This window comes from Episyrphus balteatus, chromosome 2 (assembly GCF_945859705.1).
Source record: "Episyrphus balteatus chromosome 2, idEpiBalt1.1, whole genome shotgun sequence".
Lineage (NCBI taxonomy): Eukaryota > Metazoa > Arthropoda > Insecta > Diptera > Syrphidae > Episyrphus > Episyrphus balteatus.
In genome coordinates this window covers 98,908,761-98,926,160 of record NC_079135.1, presented here as the reverse complement: position 1 = coordinate 98,926,160, position 17,400 = coordinate 98,908,761, and the positions used below count along the sequence as shown (strand labels likewise).

The following is a 17,400-nucleotide window of genomic DNA, read 5'->3' as shown; positions in this document are numbered from 1 at the left end:
CAAGTTCTTTGGTTTTTTTTTTTTATTTTGACACTTGATACACCAGAGGCTTATTCAAATTTCACACACTATCATAATATAGTTTGATGATGGCATTTTTAACCTGTTCACAATAATGCATATAGTAGGTATATTGACATATTGTAATGGTATATATACGATTATAATCACTCTATAAAGTATACATTCATTAACTAGAATGACACTTAGAGATCACTCAATTTCCATCTCAAAAGATACAAAATGAATATTCATCTTCTCATAACAAGATTTAACCAAACGAAGGCTTGGCATCATTATAAATTCTCCCAAAAAAAAAACTACCTATTATCAAGTAGGAGCTTAAAGTAGTGACGTCTTATTCGTTATTCGTGTTTCGATTTTCAGACATAATTACTATTTACCGTCGAAATAAGCTAACACACGCAAGTTGTTGACCTTTTTTTTTTTTGTTTTTATTTCAACCCACGACGGTTAGCATTTTCAATTCTGAAAATTAAGCTTGTTTGTAGTCTTCTTCGTTTTTTTTTTTTTTTATTTTTGATGGTCTGTTTACAGTTGGGTTTTGTTGTAATTTTGTAGTCATAAAAATGTCATCGTGATTATTTAATTAAGGACAGAGATAGATTTTTGTATCTCTTACACACCTTTTTTTTCTCAAGATTTTTCTGTGAATTTTTGTTTTTTTTTTTTTGAGCTTCCGAAAAATTCTTCAAGATAACTGATGAAGTGATTACACGAAGAATGTTTTGGGTAAACAAAAATAAGCATCAGCAATTTAACCTCACGAGATGGAATTTTTTTTTTTTTTAATAAAATAGATTTAAAAATGATCCTGAACTTTGCAGACAATTTGTCTGCTGAGGTTTGGACAGCAACCAAAGTCGCAAAACTCGTCTAATTTTGAAAAATTAAACGCCAATGGCTTCAATAAATCAAAATCTAGGGGCAATAATTTTTAGTTTTTTTTTTGTCTTAACAAAAAAGTTATGGCCAAAAAACGCAAAACACACCAAAAAATTAATTTAAAAATTTTTGGACTTTTGTCACCACTGTAATAATGAACCCATTTTCAAAAAATAAATGGCAATCTCTTCGATTAATCAAAATCTAGTTGCGATATTTTTTAGATTTTTTTTACTTGTCTTAACAAAAATGTTATGGCCAAAAAACGCAAAAAACACCAAAAATGTATTAAAAAAATTTTGGACTTTCGTCACAACTGTAATTGTGGACCCATTTTCAAAAAATAATTCGCAAACGCTTTGTTTTATAAAAATCTAGGGGTGATATTTTTTAGTTTTTTTTATTTGTCTTAACAAAAAAGTTGTGGCCAAAAAACGCCAAAAACACCAAACAAAAAATTATTTTTTAAAATTTTGGACTTTTGTTAAGACAAATAAAAAAAAACTAAAAAATATCGCCCCAAGATTTAAAAAAACCAAAGGGATTGCCATTTATTTTATGAAAATCAGTCCATTATTACAAAGGTGACGAAAGCCCAAAAATGTTTAAATAAATTTTTTGGTGTTTTTTGCGTTTTTTGGCCAATTTTTAGTTCTTCGTTTATGTTTCTCTAATTTTCCATTCCCATGTTAAAGTTTTTAATTCATCTTACTGCCCCAGTAAACTTAGAATCTAGTTCAATATTTTTCATCACAAAAAAGAAACCAATCAGGAATTAAAAAAAAAAAACTTCTACTTACATCAAATCAGGCCTAAAGTGATGGATCATCGCACAAAATGCTAGACCGTCTCGCCACGATGTGGTCATATTATCGATCTTTACACCTGGATAACCATCGGTCATTCGTCGGCACCATAATTCCAAAGCTTTAGTTCCTCTTCTCTCGCCCATAATTTATGTATATTTTTTTGTTTTTGTTGTTATTTCAAAACGTATAGTTCTCACGTTCTCAAAGCAGCAGAATGATGACTTCAATTAGTTTATATGATGTTGCAAAATGCAAGTAGCAAAAAATATAAACTGCAATCTGGAAATAAAAAAAAAAAAAAAAATGGATTAAGAAAATTGCTATTGCAAAACACATTTTGATGGTCATCTTGAAGATGCTCAAACTTATTAACAAAATAATTCTTAAGTTATATCTTTTAGATAGCAAAAGTTGAATCTTCCACCAGATCACGTAAGACTTTGTGGTATTTTTACAATAATTGATCAATCTTAAGATTATAGAAGAATGATTTATTTTTGTTTATTTTTAAAATTTTCATACAATCTAAATAATTATCAGTTCTGAAGGTGAGAAGCATTATTATCTATAGAATACAGCTAAAAATTTTGATTAAATCTTAATTTAAATCACTTAATCAAAGTTTGTCCGCTCTTTGAGGTGGAACCAGTTAAATTTAATTAAAAAAAAAAATGGTAACATTTCACGAGATGAAAAATAATAAAAAAAAAAACTGCATAGTATACGACGACCTGATTGTTCAACTTGACTCAGTTCAGGTTAGAGAGACATGCATGACATTAATCGATTAATCAACATGCCGAAGCTGGCGGGCAAAAAACATCACCAAGAAATAAATGACGCCATCGAGAGAGACTCAAAGAATATATGATTTCATGGCCACCCCACACCCAATTCACATACATTTATTATGTTTTGTCCAAAAGTACACTGTGGTGCAAAAGTATTCAACCGAATTAGAAATTTTCATAAATAAAAATAAAAAATGTAAACAATTTTTAACAAAAAAAAATCTTCTTATTCTGCTTTTTTTTTGCTTTTTGTTTTAGCATACAAAAATACACCTCAGTAATGCAATTTAGGTTGACTTTCTTACAATTTATATAAAAGTAACATCCTTTGACAACTACTGATAAGAAACGATTTTATTTAAAACAGAAATAATTACATTTTCTTATTAATTTTTTTGAATGTTCGTTTTTATTTGATTTATTAATATTTTTTAAATAGTATTTCAAAAATATTTAATATTTAAAATCTTGTAAGTAAATAAGTAAAAAAAAATTAACCAGGAAAAAACAGTACTAAAAAAATATTTATTCTATTATATTCTTACTCAAATAGGGGAGAGAAGTGATTTTAAAAATTCTACAAAAAAATGTTAAAGCTCTGGAAGGGGCTATGTGAAGTTAGCACCCCTAAATGCAATTTTTTTTTCAAAACTGCCAATTTTTTTTTTCCACTTTTTTCTAAAGATACAACAAAAAATTTTTTTTTCAAATCAGAAACCGAAAAATTTGTTGGAAACCGTGGTTTGTTTGCCAAGGTTAGCCCAGCTTAGCTCAACTTTTATTTTCACTATCCTACACTTAGTTTAAAAATTATAGAAGCATTAGATTTTATTCACCTAAAAAAAAAAATAGTACGTATACACCACAGTGACCTTTTTTTAAATTTATACTTTAGAAAAAGTAAATCCACTGGTGTGGACATTGCACCTCAAATGTTATTTATTTGACTTAGAATTCTTAATTGATTAAATGAATTCCATATAAGATTGCTGTTAAGAAGCATAAAAACCATAAAATCAAATATTTTTTCAAGTGTAAAAATCATTGATTTTTTTTGGTTTCCATAAGCACCTAGAAAAGCTATAAATTTACCCAAACATTTTTCAAAAGTAACAACGAATATAAAATAGTGTGTGAGGTGATTTCTTTTTCAGTACATGAATAGAACTTTTTAGACCTTTCTCAACTAACCTTGGTAATTCCAACATATTACATCACTTTTTTTCCTTAGTTCAAAAATTATAACAAAAAACTTATTTTGATTTTTAAGAGGTTTATGGTAATTTGAAAAAAAGTTTTTTTTTTGTCATAATTTTTATGATTTCTTGATCCGGGAACGCTTTTTTGGACATATTAGATGTCAAAAAATAAAAAAAATGCTTTGAAATGTTCGGATATTATTTAAAATACATTTTACCTTAAGAAAATGCATTAAATTCAAAAGTTTTGATTGTTCCTAAGAACTTAGCCAAAACACACTGAGAATCTTAAATGAAAGGTAGATTTGAAATTTTTGCTCGAAATTTTTGACAGGTTTACCAGCTCTCAGAATTTATGAGGAATTTCTAAGCTCTTTTTCTAGCTCTTTTTTTATTTTCATTAAAGTTACTAGTTAGATGTTATAATACAAATATAATTTTTTTTTTTTTTTAACAATTTTTTCTTATCAAATTATAACAATTTGCGTATAAAATGAACCACCACCACCACTTGCATGATATTTGTGGAGTAGATCCACTTAAAATTTCAAACATGTCTACCTGTTATCTTTCATCTCATTTAGACGAACTCAAATTCATCTCTCTTCAAACCATCACACGTCATCGAAGCAAATTATGCTCTTTCAGCATATAGAGTTAACCTATGATTTGCCCGAAATCAGGAACAAAAATCTAGAGTAGGAAGTCAACATGTTGACAGGCTCTTGACAAGTGCATCAACTATATGTATACTCTTAAGCCACATATGCATTTATGTTTTTTTTTTTTTTTTTTTTTTTTTTATTTTGTAAGTTCTAAAGAACAGTTCTTCTAGCAACCAACTACAACTACTATGACCACAAAGTTCCCGGCTGAATTTGAATTTTTCATTCTTTAATGATAGTCTAAGAGCCGGCAGCATATTTTGGCAGTTTTGATATAACCGAAATTCGAGTGTGCACATATCTAGATATGCACCACAGTATATCAACGGAACAAGTCTGGCAGTGATCTTTTTCAGCTTTCCCTTGCCAGACGCATCCAAAGTGCAGCAAAAAATCAATTTTTGGCGTTTTGGTATAACCGAATAAATGATACACCAAAAAATCATAAAAAATCCCCTGATTTCGAATCTGTGGGTACCGCAAGTTTCTTTTTCAGCTTTCCCCCCGCCAGACCGCTTTAAAGCATTTTTAAGTGCATTTTTCTAATAAAAAACCTAATTACTTATTTTCTGTTAGGTATAACCGTATGATGGTAACAAATTAATATTCTATGTCTATTCCAGGTCAAGAAAATATAATTTTTAGCCAGCTATTTTTCAGCCTTCCCTCTGCCAGACGCATCCAAAGTGCAGTAAAAAATTAACTTTTGGCGTTTTGCTAGGTATTACCCCAATAAATGATACACCAAAAAATCATAAAAAATCCCCTGATTTCGAATCTGTGGGTACCGCAAGTTTCTTTTTCAGCTTTCCCCCCGCCAGACCGCTTTAAAGCATTTTTAAGTGCATTTTTCTAATAAAAAACCTAATTACTTATTTTCTGTTAGGTATAACCGTATGATGGTAACAAATTAATATTCTATGTCTATTCCAGGTCAAGAAAATATAATTTTTAGCCAGCTATTTTTCAGCCTTCCCTCTGCCAGACGCATCCAAAGTGCAGTAAAAAATTAACTTTTGGCGTTTTGCTAGGTATTACCCCAATAAATGATACACCAAAAAATCATAAAAAATCCCCTGATTTCAAAAATGTGGGTACCGCAAGTTTCTTTTTCAGCTTTCCCCCCGCCAGACCGCTTTAAAGCATTTTTAAGTGCATTTTTCTAATAAAAACCCTGATTACTTATTTTCTGTTAGGTATAACCGTATGATGGTAACAAATTAATATTAGATGTTTATTCCAGGTCTAGAAAATATAATTTTAAGCCAGCTATTTTTCAGCCTTCCCTCTGCCAGACGCATCCAAAGTGCAGTCAAAAATCAACTTTTGGCATTTTACTAGGTATTACCCCAATTAATGATGCACCAAAAAATAATAAAAAATCCCCTGATTTCAAAAATGTGGGTACCAGAAGTTTTTTTTTAGCTTTCGCCCCGCCAGACCGCTTTGAAGCATTTTGAAATGCATTTTTCTAATAAAAAACCTAATAGCTTATTTTCTGTTGGGTATAACCGTATGATGGTAACAAATTAAAATTCTATGTCTATTCCTGGTTTAGAAAATATAAGTTTAAGCCAGATATTTTTCAGCCTTCCCTCTGCCAGACGCCCTTAAAAGTTTCCCAAACAGGTTTTTCCATAGAAAAAACACCTAGTTTCTGTTTTTTTCTTATAAAATTGAAATAATATTTTTTTGTTTAGAGTAACCATATGATGGCCAAATATTAACTTTCTCTGCCTTTTCCTATTTTAGAAAATGTAAGTTTAAGCCAGTTTTGTTTCAGCCTACCCTCTGCCAGACGCCCTAAAAGGTATCTCAATAGTACGGGAAAGTTAGATTTTGCTATATGGGGCATGGGGGTCTGGGAAAAAATCCGAAATGCATTTTGACTTCAGGGCTCGAAAGGCATAAAGACACGAGTCGTAAACCAAATTTTGTTCAATCGCACTCAGAGTCATTTGGCCGCCATTTTTTTTTAATACAAATTTTAGTTAACTCGCGTATTTTTGAACCTAAAAAAAAAAAACAATGTATGACAAACTTGAAATAATTTAATTTTCTACAATATATGTTAAATAACATTTTTCGATTATCCCTTTGTGTTTTTTTTTTTTAAACACGTCAAAAAGTGATTTTCTTATTTTTGTCATATCTCTTTTACTTGAGCGTTTTTTAAAAAATTTGTTCGTTGTAAATCTTTTAATTACCTTCATTTGTTACAATATTGGTTTTTCGATTTGACAGATTGTTTTCGATCTGTAGGCAAAAAACTTCAAAAAATTGCAATTTTTTGTATAGGGACAAACAAAATGATTCTTGGTGCGGTTGTACAAAATGTGGTTTTAGACTCTTTCGATCCCTGGGTTTATGCTCTTTTAATCCCTGAAGACAAAATGCATTTCGGATTTTTTCCCAGACCCCCATGCCCCATATAGCAAAATCTAACTTTTCCGTACTATTGAGATACCTTTTAGGGCGTCTTGCAGAGGGTAGGCTAAAACAACAATGGCTTAAACTTACATTTTCTAAAACAGGAAAAGGCAGAGAAAGTTAATATTTGGCCATCATATGGTTACTCTAAAATAAAATGCACGACTGGAGTCGCACGTACTTGCTGTTGCAGTTTAAAACACTTTTATGTTAGTTAACTTGTATATTTTAAGATCTGCCTCTATATAAATTTAAAGAAATTTTGTTGATGTTGGGGAAGAGCAACATTTTGAAAAATTTGTATGGGAGGTATACTTTTTTGACTTTTTTGAGAAAAACTAACGATGCAGTTTTATTGCAATTGCTTCAAATATTACGTCTGCAAAGTTTAATCAAAATCGTTAGAGCCGTTTTTGAGTTATTTGGTTTGAATTGAAAAATTTGTATGGGAGGTACACTTTTTAAGCGAAATATAAAAAAACAAAAAAAAAACCAACTTTCAGAATTCCATAAAAATCATCTGTACCAAATTTGAAGAAAATCCGTCCACCCGTTTAGGCTGTGGAAATGTGTACAGATGGACGTACAGACGCACAGACGCACGGACACGACACGAAACCAATACTTGCCCTATAGAGCAAGTAAAAACAGAAACTAGGTGTTTTTTCTATGGAAAAACCTGTTTGGGAAACCTTTAAGGGCGTCTGGCAGAGGGAAGGCTGAAAAATATCTGGCTTAAACTTATATTTTCTAAACCAGGAATAGACATAGAATTTTAATTTGTTACCATCATACGGTTATACCCAACAGAAAATAAGCTATTAGGTTTTTTATTAGAAAAATGCATTTCAAAATGCTTCAAAGCGGTCTGGCGGGGCGAAAGCTAAAAAAAAACTTCTGGTACCCACATTTTTGAAATCAGGGGATTTTTTATTATTTTTTGGTGCATCATTAATTGGGGTAATACCTAGTAAAATGCCAAAAGTTGATTTTTGACTGCACTTTGGATGCGTCTGGCAGAGGGAAGGCTGAAAAATAGCTGGCTTAAAATTATATTTTCTAGACCTGGAATAAACATCTAATATTAATTTGTTACCATCATACGGTTATACCTAACAGAAAATAAGTAATCAGGGTTTTTATTAGAAAAATGCACTTAAAAATGCTTTAAAGCGGTCTGGCGGGGGGAAAGCTGAAAAAGAAACTTGCGGTACCCACAGATTCGAAATCAGGGGATTTTTTATGATTTTTTGGTGTATCATTTATTCGGTTATACCAAAACGCCAAAAATTGATTTTTTGCTGCACTTTGGATGCGTCTGGCAAGGGAAAGCTGAAAAAGATCACTGCCAGACTTGTTCCGTTGATATACTGTGGTGCATATCTAGATATGTGCACACTCGAATTTCGGTTATATCAAAACTGCCAAAATATGCTGTCGGCTCTCGGTCTATCTAATCTTGCTGCCCAGGCAAGCAGGCAGGCAAGAGTTTCGAAAGAAAATAAGAAGAAGATAAAGAACATTCTATGCATCTTTTAACTATTGACTATTTATATAACCATGTTATAGGTTTTGTGCGGGGATCTTTTAGAAATGTAACGTTGTCATGGGTATATCCCATCATCATCATCATCAGCCGGTTATTGGTTTCTTAAGAGATGGAAATGACTATGCGCCTAGTGCACCTTTGATGATGTCATTTTTCCAGAACCAAAGAAAGAGAGGTCTTGAAAGCAACTTGAAAAATCAAGTTAACATCAATTACAACGGAAAATGTTTGCCAAAGAAGTAAACTTTTTTTTCTAACTTGCATAACGTCTGGGGGTGGACGACGACGACGACGACTACAAAGGCGATGACGACGGACGCAAATGAAGCCATAGAACAATGACACTTGTCTGCGTCGTCGGTCGGCTATTGACAAAGACTTCGGAACTCACGCAGCTAACATTTCATATACTTTAGATGAATCGCCCACCTTTTGTGGAGGATTTTTTTTATTGAGTGTGGGAAATAGACCAAGAATAGATTTGGAAATGAAGCAATTCAAAGTTTAAAAGAAACATGACAAATAAGACCTCGGTTGCCAAACTCAGTTTTTATCGAGTTTTTTTTTTTTTTTTAAGTTATTGATTAAAGTTCAAAAAGCTTATAAAAAGACTTATCTTTACAATTTTGATAAAAGTTTTCACATTTCAAAAATAATTACAGTTAAAAATGTATTAATATTTTATGCTTTACAAGTGGCAACCATAATTTCGAAAAAATCTATTGAACCATAAATGGCGGTAAATTCACCTTTTATTGTGTGTTCGTTCAAGTCTAAGCCGATTATTGAACTTTTATGATTTTATACCCACTATACTCGACGAAAATAGCCCTCCTACGCAGTTTAAGTTTTATTGTTTGATCAAGTAAATGGAGGTTGAGTGCTTGAGCGGTTTTTGGTTTGAAGCTTAAAAAAAAAATTGCAGTCAATGGCTGTTAAATGAATGCAACTTTGTTATGTTGAAATCATTCTGTTGTTCGCACAAATGTTAAAAAAGCTGATGACAATGTAGAAGGAATATTGCAAAAGATTGTCAAAGAAAATATAAGTTTATTTAGAGAGGTCTTAAAAAGTTCTTGAACTTTTATTATTGTTATTGACTTTTAGTTAACAGAACAATAGTTATGCGGTTATTTGGATTTGTAGAGGAATTTCTTTATGTAACTGTTAAATAAATCGTAGGCGACACTATAAGATAACTTCATTATATTAAGTAATAGAATTCATTATGTATAATTATAATTAGATATTTAAGATTAAATTATATTAGGAGATCTTATCTTAAGTAAAGCATGGCACAAACTAAAGATTTAGGTTAAGGAAATTGAAATTGGTGCATAAACTTCTTAGTGCATAATCTCACGTACAGATGTATAACCATGTACAGAGAGTCAATCACAAACTATATATTTACATAATTCAACAGTAACGATTTATACTTAGAAAAGTGATAAATTGACAAAGGAATATGATTTAATGTCATTACAACAGAATTTAAATAAATAAATAAAAAAATTAATTTTCGTGAGAATAAACAGTTCGAAAGACTTCACTATTTTGAAGTGCTGTTATTTCCCAAATCTGAAAGCTTCGAAAGAGTATTTACCTATATCATTTTAAAATTTATGTAACGATAATTTTTTTATCAGCGATAGAAAACGTTTTATGGATGTTTATAGTTTGAAGCTAAATAAGGTCACTGTGGCGTATGTGTAACTTTTTATTTGAGATAAAGGTATTAGAAGGCAATGTAACTCAAACTCAAGATAACAATCATACAAAACATTTCAATGATGGAGTATGCCAAAAAAGTAGGTCCATTCCGAGCGTTTTTCTTTAAACTTGGTAGTTAACAATGGTTGATTGCCAAGAAGAGAAAATTATTTTTTTTTTTGGCATACCTACCAACTTTTTTTTGTAAATATTTTTTTAAATTTCAAAATTTTATTTTTTAAATTCTTCTTGTACAAGAAATTATACATAATTCATTTCGTGGTTAGAATCATTTGAAAGGGTGGACCGTGGGTAAGATTATCATTTAACTTTGCGAAATTGATAAGTTTTGAGCGGGTTGAGGTATTTTAATAATTTATTTTTTTTTTCTTTTGTATTAGGAATGAAGGCAATTAAGGTATATTTATTTGTTATGCAAATATCAAAACAGTCTTTATTTAAGAAAAATGAAAAAAAAAATTCAATAGATAAGAGCAAAAGTATTAGGTATACTAAAAATGGTAAAAATGACTTCTTTATAGATTTTTATATAAATTAAGAGTTATAATATTTTTTTTTATGTGTTACATTTATTAAATAAGCTAATGTCTTTTCGAATTTTTTTAAATTAGGTATAGAAAAAAGTTAACAGGATATCTCCTTCTTCTTCGAAAACTTGTTTATTTTTTTAAATAAAAAAAAAAAAAAATTTTTGAGTTTCATCCATAAATGAATAAAAATAAAAAAAATCTCTCTCAAATTAAATTTAGTAGATGGACTTTTAAGAAAAACTTTGTAACTCAATGCAAAGTCAAAAACAGCTTTCCGAAAATTCTCAAAAATTAAAATATTGAAAAAAAAAATGGACCATAATTGTTATAATAGTCCTTATTAGAAGCTGCAATAAAAAAAATAATTTTTGAACAATAATTTTACACCAAAACTATGAAAATTTTCTTAAAATACTGTGTTTTTTTTTTTTTAATAAGGAAAATGGACAAAAAAAGTTTTTTAATTTTTGAAATTACTTAGGTTATTCCTCAAAAAAATCTTATCCTTAATTTTGTTTCATAAAAAAACTTTAAAAACCAGAATTTTGAAGACCAGAATTTATCTCAGAGTCAGAATTTTGACACGCTCTCTATAAAATCATATCAAAAATAAAACAATTTCTTTTTCTAGATTCCTATACAGTCGTTCTGGAGAGATCAACACCATTTCGGGGAACACTCGTATAATTTTGATGTTTGGCGGTAAAATAAGAGTAGATACACTTTTTTGATAGCAATACCGAATATTCTAGCATTTTATCATAAAACAAAGTTGAATTTTTAATAAATTTAGACCTCGATCAAAACTATTAAAAATAAATTTTAAATTTTTTGGTCTCATCTTACCTTTAAAATTATACATTTACATAAGACTCTATACGTGACATGAAATATTTAAAATTGCCATCAGTTGAATACTTGTTGATGAGATCATTTTCTTGTGTCTTACTTTATAGAGCGTGATTTCGAAGCAGTCAGAATATAGTTTTTGAAGATTGATTTTTCTATTGCTTCTAAGAACACATATTTGAACACTTTTCAGTTAAAAATGACCTTCATAATGAATTTCGAACATTGAACTGATTTCAATGAGACTAAACTTTATACCAAAGTACCTAGAAACAATCTTCCACGCATCAACCACAGAGGACATACGAAACCTAAACCCTATAACCCAAGATAACCTTATTTAGATTTCTTCCATGTTTCTATAACTATCCTATATGCATTCTATATTTATATACAAATAAAACATGTCTTCCACATATCAACAAAGAACAAGAGTAATCCATATATGAAATCATCTCTTACTCATCGCACAAGTCAGTGCGGTGGTACAAGGTAATCAGATCCTTTCATTTTGCCATTTCATAGCCATCGAGTTAAACAACACACCACTCACCAAGCGCAGCATCACTATAACATTGAATCCCAAAAGCCTAAAGATAACCTTGGTCTCTTGGTGTCGATGAGATATTTCTTTCGAACTTCAAGAACAACAGTCTTTTATTGTTTTTGTCTTCTTTTTGTTTCAGCATCATTGAGTTTTTTTTTTTTCTTGTCTAGCCTTAGCCTGGCCTATAACTTAATGAAGAACACGATTCCTTGGCGATAAGTTAATAATTTTAATAGCAAAGCCATGATATTTGTAAGACTTCACTTTGCATTCTCATGTTCTTTCTTCATCTCCGTAGGTTTTTTATAAGGAATAGAATCCGTGTACACATTGAAGCTCTCTGATTCCTATACCCAAGGTTGCTTGCTAGTGCGCCTCTTCTTTAGTTATAGTTGTAACGAATTCTTCCATCTGATTAACCTTGCTCACACCTTTGTTTTATATAGTTTCTCTCTCAAGTCCAGAACTAGGGGATAACTTTTGTGGCATGGTTACAGAAAATATACATTCTATTCTACACCTTTTGGTTAAGATGCTTCAACTCTCGGGTATGCCTTGATCCCTATACTGACTATATCGCATGACAACTTGAAGTTTATTTATATCTCGCAGTCATTTTTGTAACACATGACCTTTAGCTAGAAACATTTAGTCACCTGAACTTGATGCATATCAGCACCACTCTTTCTCATTTTTTCTAAAACCTTGAGATCTTCAAAATTTGGTACAATGATACAGGACACTTTTAAGGGGCAGCTATATTATTATGGTCATGGTCATCATTGACTCATCTTATATTTAAGCGCCTTTTGTCTGAGTGATCAACATTATCACAGAATAATGAAAGAAGAGCCCCCTTTAAAGAGAAACAAATATAAAGTTAACCAAGTTAAAACGTCAGCGGTCCGTAACCTGATTGTTGACCTGTCAATATGCATGATCGTCATTTTGCCTTCTTGGGCTCTTTTACTGAAGAGTTTGCATATAAAATGAAAATGGCACGATATTCTTGCGGTTTTTTTTTTATAATTGTTAAAGCTATAAATACATTTTGACGTAAGGTGAACATTCGTGTATAAAATTTTTCGTACCAATTTTAAAAATAATTCGTTTGAATTTATGTTCCCTCTTATTTTTCAAACTACTAAACATTATTTGACAAAAGCGGTATGATTGAAAGCGTCTTTCTTATTTGCTGGTTATAGGCTTTGTGAAGTTTTCCAATTTAGAACTCTAAAGAAACAAAACCAATGAACTAAAAAATTTGCTTTTCAATGTATAGTGGCTTTGTAAATACATACTTTATTAAATTATAAATTTTACACAATAGGAATAGAAAATACTAGCTAGTTAAGAAACCTTAAGCTGCTTAGTTAATGACTTATAACCAGCGGACAAACAAGACGCTTTTAATAATTTCTCATTTGTCAAATTATGATGAGTGGCTTAAAAGTTATAAGGGAATATACATTCAACCGGTTTTTGAAAGTGAATATGTATGTTCTCTCATAACATTTGAAATACTTTTTATCAATTGACAAGTGAGGTAAGGCTGAAAGCGTCTTGCTTGCCCACTAGTTATAGGCTATGTGACGAGTTCTCATACTACATCCTGTAGTGACAAAGTCATGATCCAAAAAATTTTGTTTTAAAATGTAAGGTGGCTTTGTTAATACTTATTTTAAATATAACTTTTACAAACGTTAATTTAAAAAATTTTAAGTTTGGTCAGTTACTGATATTTTCTATTCTAAGGCACCATATTACGAATCGTTGCATAGCTTATAAATCAGTAGAAAAGCAAGATTCTTTTAAATATTTTTGATTTGTCAAATTATGACTAGTAGTTTAAAAGTTATGAAGGAACATACATTCAACCGCTTATTATGCATATGGGTGTGCGGCGTGCATGTTCCCTCATAACTTTTAAACTACTTATCATTATTGGACAAAAGACATGTGGTTGAAAGCGTCTTGTTTGTCCGCTGGTTATAGGCTATGTGATGTCTTTAAATACAGCATCATATAGAGACAAAAGTTATGAGAAAAATTTACTCTGAAACTACTTTATTTAAGAATTACATTTGCATTATTTCAATAATAGAAAAAGAAATTACTTCAAAAACTTGAACGGGTTAGTTTTTTTTTAGAACTTGCACTTAACGATTTTTTTTAGATATGTAAATAATCTAAACATAGTTCTACCGTTAGGAAAAAAGGGTTAAAAAAGAGATACCAATATGAACATTGGTTTTAAGTTTTGAACATTAAAATTGGGAGAGAAAAACTGAAGCCGGTAATGCATTCCACATTCTTGTAACACGACTATAAAAAGAATCTCTTAAAGCAAATAATAATTTTTTCCGTAAGATGGCGCTATATTACAAAATCGTTGCATATCATATAACTAGTGCAAAAGCAAGGCGCTTCTGATTTTTCATTTGTCGAAAAATGATGAGTAGTTTTTAGTAGTATTCAAGATGATTTATTAACACACAAAATCGTCCCTATAGTATAAAATATTGAAAATAAAGAGTCTTAACCAATTTTAAGGCAAGTTCAGACTTCACCACAAATTATTAAGAAAATAGTTGTTCATAGCTATTTCAATACTCCATGATTTGACACCCTTCGAAAGTTCATATTTTTAAACTTATTGCTAAAATTCCTATAGGTAAATCAAAAATAATCAAATATTAAAAAATAGCTTGAAAGAAGAAATTCACTTCTTTTGAAACGAATGCTTATAATTTTTATTTATTATTTTTAATTGTCTTCAACAAAACCCTTTAGAAACTAAAATATCTCATGAACCTACACAACAACCGCGAATTAATGTCTTCATAAATTTTCTGCTTATCAAGTGCACTTCATTCGCATTCGCAGCAAAACCCATATAATCCACATCAACAATATAACACACATAGAATATGTCTCTCGATATCTCATTCACGATCTAGACTTCCGACATAACCCTCTTTGCGCGCATTATCGAAACTAAAATCCTTTATGCTGTCCAATTTCATCGCGCTTTAGTTGCCAACTTGAACCTTATATATTCTTGACCACCATGTGTGTGCGAGCTATACTAAAATTTTCCTTTAGCTCCATTGTTAGCACAGTGTAATCCGAGATTAAATGCGCCCAATAAGATTTCGTGCAACAAAAAACAACCAGAACCACACCATCGGCATCGTCGTCATCGTTGTCCTCTAACAAAAGCCTGTTCAAGACGAGCGCCACACATTAGATCGACTCTTGTTTGGTTGGTGCTCTGGCTCTGTGCGCTCCACCACCACAGCATGAACATAATTTGTTTTGCGATAAATAAGTTTCCTTTGGTCTCCGAAATGGACAGAAACACCAGACACCGCACCATTGCCATGCCACCACTAACACCACTACCGCCATCAAGGAGTGAGGACATTAAGTACACTTTCGCGCAGAAACTCGGCGCGGTGGCTACATGCAAAACTATATACACCCAAACCAGCTACACTAAGCGACATAAATTTGACCTTGTGGCGATAAATTATCGCCCCAACGACAACGACAACGACGGACGAGACTACAACGACGACAATGACAACATGCGCTACAGAAAATCGGTGTTGGCCTGATCGTGTAAACTGGCGCTAAGCTACCTTTTCTACAACAACATGTCACCGGCTATTTGTCATGGTGGGCTTGGACACCAAAAAGAAGTGACTTGAAAAAAAAAGGTAGGCGGCCGTAGAGTCGGCCGAGTGTATATTAGAGTTATACGCGTTGACCGCCTTCGTTATGGTAATCAAATCTTTATCTTTTTCTATGGTTTTGTTGGGAATATGTTTTTAGTTTTTTGTTGTTGTTGTTGTTGTTGTTGTTGTTTTGTTTGAAAAGTGAAATTAGAAAGTTTTAAATATATTTTGCGTTAATTGCGTTAACTCAACTCTAAAAAAAAAATATAAAATGTGATAAATCGATGGAGAGTGAAATATGGCGTGCAAATGAGAATAAAAAAAAAAACAGCGCGAAGATTTTCAAAAGACAAACTAAATATGTAGGGGAGAGTGGGGCCAAATGTAACACTTTTTTCTAAAATCGATGGTTCTCCTACAAATTTGAAAGTGGGTCAACCAGACCTTTTTTAAATTAAAGACCCATGTTTTAGCTCCAAGATCCATCATAAAAATTTAGCAAAACATAACGGTAATGTTGAAAAATAAAGCTTCAAAAAAAAAATCGTGTTGTTTCAACTTACCCCACATACGGGGCAAAGTGTAACACATACCGGGGTAGGTTGTACCAAGAACTAAAAATAAGAGAAAAATACCTTTATTTGTTTATATTTATTTATTTTTAATTAATAACAATAAAAACAAACCTCAGTCATGAAATTTTGGTGCAAATTTGTAAAAAGTGGAGCAAATCCAAGATTTCCAGAGAAAATTTGACTGTAGTCTTAAATAAAAGTTATTCGAATTCATAAATTGTTTTATAAGCTTTATGAATTCAAGTGGTGGTTCAAAAATGTGTTTCCAATTTCAAAATAAATACAAATTCAATTACAAGCATTCATATTCAGGGTTGTTAATATTATATTAGGTAAACAATTTTTCAGTATAGGTAGGTTTTTACATGGTACAACTTGCCCCGGAAAAATGTTACAACTATCCCCAGCATGAAATTTGGCACATAAAATCAATTTAAAAAAAAAGCGAAACTGATATAGACATAACATATACACGCAATTTGAGCCAAAACACAGTTGCATATAACAAAAAAACACTTAGCACTCTATCTTTTTCGGGTAAAGAGGTAGACCAAAAATAAAATTAAAAAAAAAAGTTACAAACATGCATTTTTTGGGCACCACTAGTGTAACTTCTCACCCTGTCGTCTAATCTTCATCTGAAGAAAATGTGCCGGTAGATATGCAAAAATTGAGCATTTTTGTCCTTTACGCGTTTCTTAATATTGAAAGGAACATCGCTTTTTTTAGCTGTTAATTCTTACCCCTGTTACATTTAGCCCCACTCTCCCCTACTGCTAATTGATGCGTTGAAATGCTAAAAATGTATTTTAAAGAAATCATCAAGACTACAATGATCGATTAGTGTTGATAGTTGTTGAAAGAAAGACTTGACTGATCTTCGTTGATTTTTCTAAATGGTGTCAAAAAATTAACAAAATTAAATTCCAAAAATCGTATTCTTTTCCAAAATGAGCATCTTTTTAGTTTTTTTTTTTTTTTTCAAAACCATTGATTTGATACAATAAATAAACAGGTGATTTGAGGTTAACTTTTTATGTAGAAGTGTAGGTATAGTTGATTGACCCCAAGTGGTTGCTCTTTTCTACAGATATTTACACTGTAAATAGGTGAAGACAACCACTGTGTTGCAGGGA

General features: G+C 31.1%; 1 protein-coding gene across 1 annotated transcript in view; it reads right to left on the bottom strand.

Moving 5' to 3' along the window:
* Positions 1–17,400, bottom strand: part of LOC129912047 (MICAL-like protein 1) — a 170,303-nt gene that overhangs the window by 113,600 nt on the left and 39,303 nt on the right. The window contains exon 2 of the mRNA XM_055990140.1: positions 1,707–1,994. Coding sequence (XP_055846115.1) covers positions 1,707–1,858 — 152 coding nt within the window. The 5' untranslated portion in view covers positions 1,859–1,994. The remainder of the gene's footprint in view (positions 1–1,706; positions 1,995–17,400) is intronic.